Source organism: Manihot esculenta, chromosome 8, assembly GCF_001659605.2.
Source record: "Manihot esculenta cultivar AM560-2 chromosome 8, M.esculenta_v8, whole genome shotgun sequence".
Lineage (NCBI taxonomy): Eukaryota > Viridiplantae > Streptophyta > Magnoliopsida > Malpighiales > Euphorbiaceae > Manihot > Manihot esculenta.
Window position 1 is genome coordinate 24,204,527 of NC_035168.2, and position 3,121 is coordinate 24,207,647.

Here is a 3,121-nt window from a genome sequence, read left to right on the forward strand (position 1 = left end):
GCCTCAACTGTCTGGTTTGTGGCTTCGTCTTCATGGTCTTGATGTGCTTCCTGCTGTGGTGCCACAGGAGGTGGTTCATTTGCTGGGGGTGCCTGCTCTGTTTCCCCTGCTGTCCCCTCTGCTGGGGCAGGCTATGCCTTCTTCTTTTTGAACACACGCTCATGGCGTGGTTTTAGAGGTCCTGCAGGTGAAAGAGAAAAAATGTCCTCCACTTTGCAAAGCAACCCCATATCATCTAAAGATCGGAGGTCCAGGGGGGTTGGCTTGTTAGTGGGGGTGAGATCAGTATGGGCAGGGTGTAAAAGTTTCAGGTTCACTGCAATGGCAGTGATCAAGTGCCCAAGGATCAGGGGGCGGTGGTACTGGATAATGCTGGATATTTGGGTTGCAACCCAATAACCAAAGTGTAGTTTCTGGTGGTGGTGCATGCACCACAGTATGTACAGCTCCGTTCTGGTCAGGATGTTGGGTGCATCCTTCCTCCCAGAAAATGTGTAGGCTAGAAACCTGTGAATGTATTTCAAGCTTGGATTTTTGAGGTACAGGTCCTTGGACCTGGTGGGCGAGTAAGAGTCAAGGGGGTTATCACATAATTCCAGATAGGCAGTGCTGAGATTGAATTCTGCAGAAAAATCCCAGGTGGAGTCAAGGCATTCACAGCCCATGGCAGTGCCAAACTCTTGCAGGGACAAGTGAAATCACTGTCCCAATAGCCTGAATCCAATGATGTCAGGTGTGTGTAGGTTGTGCATAGCTCGTCTATCGAAATAGAAAGTAGTGAAGAACTCATGAGTGAGCTCAGTGAAGGATGGAAGGTGAAGGAAGAAGAATTTGTCCCAACCAATGGCAGAGATGAAGGTACGTACCTGGCATTAGAGTCTCAGTTCTTCAAGAGTGCCAAGGTGAATGTACTTACCTGGGTGGTAGGGTGTAGAGGAAACTTTGTCTAGCCTGGCCCTTTCGGACGCCTTGTTGTACGTCAGGGTCTGAGTGATGTGATCAGGGTGGGTTGGTTTGGGCAAATCGCTGGGCAATTCGCCTTCTTCTTGGCTTACGGGAGGTGTGGCACTGGGTGTCTCTTGTTGTCGCTCCGGGCTTGGTGATGGTGGTGGTGATGGTGTTCTTGGCTGTTTCTGACCATGACTGGTGGACAGCGTGGTTTCTTGAGGCGTGTTGCCTCCCTGGGTGTCTGTCGTGACTGACGGTGATGAAGATGGTGGTGTAATCAACGACGCCCTAGTCCGACGGCGATAGGTCTGGGTTGCTGGACTGGCGGTGTTTCTTGCTTCGTCGGCCGCTTCAGTGTCGGCGTCGTTGGGGACTCGTGGTGGGTTTTCCATTGCTTCTTCATCGCTGTCAGTTGGAATGTGGATGGGCCTAGGCATCCCGCGTCGCCTCCACATTTCGGGGCCGTCGGTGACCATCATCTTGCTCCTGGCCATTGTGCTCTGCTGTCTCCGGTGGTCGTCGGTGAGGGAAGACTTGAAAGAGAAGGAGGAGATGAAATAGAAAGAGATAGCGTGAAAAGGAAGAAAATAAAATAAAAATTATTTAAAGTGATTTGGGGTAGTTGAACTGCCCTGATCATTAAATGCTGAGTCTTTGATTTCTTGATAGGGTGATTTTGGTCAGTGATTTGGGCAAATCACTTGGCCAAATCACTTTCTTCCTTGTTGTTGCATGGCTGGTACTGTTCACGCCTTTTTCTGTTGGTAGGTGGAGTTGTTGATTTGGCCTGGTGATTTGGTCAAATCATCTGGGCAAATCACTTCTTTGGTGCAATTGCCTGGTTGATCTTGTTCATACTGAGGTGAACCCTGTCGAATTGGGCAGATCACTTGCCCCAATTACTTGTGACTATGGTGTATGCAGGCGATTTGCCCCAGACTGGGCTGTGATTTGGGCAGATCGCTTCAGCTAGGTTGCCTCCCAGTAGCGCCCTGTTTTCTGTCTTGGGCTGGACTTCTTTGAGTTGATCAGCAGTCTAGGGAAGGGGGATCCAAGGGGATCTCTTCCACAAGTTGAACAGTAAATCCTTCATAAAATATCTTCAAACGATGTCCATTAACTTTGAAAACTTTGCTTGTTTGTGGACTTCGTATGTCAACAGCCCCATGTGGATAGACATGCTCAACCACAAATGGCCCTATCCACCTAGACCGAAGCTTCCCAGGGAATAATTTGAACCTTGAATCAAAAAGTAAAACCTTATCACCAACCTGAAAGTGTTTTCTGGAGATATTTTTGTCATGGAAGGCTTTGGTCTTTGCTTTGTACTCCCATGAAGCTTCATATACTTCATGCCGGATCTCCTCAAGCTCTTGAAGTTGCAATTTTCTGTGAACTCCAGCTTCTTTTTCATCGAGATTACACCTTTTGACAGCCCAAAAGGCTTTGTGTTCAAGCTCTACGGGCAGATGGCAAGCTTTCCCATAAATCAGCCTATATGGAGACATTCCAATTGGAGTTTTATAGGCTGTCCTATATGCTCAAAAGGCATCATTTAGGCGCACACTCCAGTCCTTTCGACTTGGGCAGACTGTTTTCTCCAAGATTGACTTGATCTCCCTATTTGATACTTCGGCTAGCCCATTTGTTTGAGGATGGTAGGCAGTAGAGGTTTTATGGATGACATGGTGCTTCTTGAGGAGAGTTTCTACTACCTTGTTGCAAAAATGGGTGCTTCGGTCACTGATAATGGCTTTGGACAGACCGAATCTTGAGAATATATGGGATTTCACAAAGTCACAAACTGTTTTTGCATCATCAGCCCTTATTGCCTTAGCCTCAATCCATTTGGACACATAGTCCACAGCTAGAAGTATGTAGGTATTGCCAAAGGAAGGTGGGAATGGTCCCATGAAGTCAATGCCCCAAATATCAAAGATTTCATACACCATGATGGGTGCTTGTGGCATTTCACTTCGGTTGCCAAGGTTTCCCGTTTGTTGGCATCTTGCACATGACCTACAAAATAAATAAGAATCTCTAAATATGTTAGGCCAAAATAACCCACATTCAAGTATCTTCAAGGCTGTCATGCGTGGCCCAAAGTGTCCTCCACAGCCATATGAGTGGCAGAAGGCTAGGACAGAATGTACTTCTTGATCCGGGATGCATC

At 47.5% G+C, this 3,121-nt stretch overlaps 1 protein-coding gene across 1 annotated transcript; it reads right to left on the reverse strand.

Moving 5' to 3' along the window:
• Nucleotides 1-282: 282 nt before the first annotated feature.
• Nucleotides 283-1,442, reverse strand: LOC110621513 (cell surface glycoprotein 1-like). The gene is made up of 3 exons (XM_021765791.1): nt 917-1,442; nt 590-759; nt 283-507 (listed from the first exon to the last, which is right to left on the reverse strand). Exons 1-3 carry the CDS (start codon nt 1,440-1,442, stop codon nt 283-285), a joined length of 921 nt encoding a protein of 306 aa, XP_021621483.1.
• Nucleotides 1,443-3,121: the final 1,679 nt, after the last annotated feature.

What these genes read in the sequence shown, in the direction of transcription:
- LOC110621513 (XM_021765791.1), bottom strand. Translation starts at nt 1,442, where the DNA reads ATGGCCAGGAGCAAGATGATGGTCACCGACGGCCCCGAAATGTGGAGG. An exon ending in CTCTACACCCTACCACCCAG is followed by an intron (nt 760 to 916) that starts GTAAGTACATTC and finishes CTATTTCGATAG; the next exon opens with ACGAGCTATGCACAACCTAC. An exon ending in CACTGCCTATCTGGAATTAT is followed by an intron (nt 508 to 589) that starts GTGATAACCCCC and finishes ATACATTCACAG; the next exon opens with GTTTCTAGCCTACACATTTT.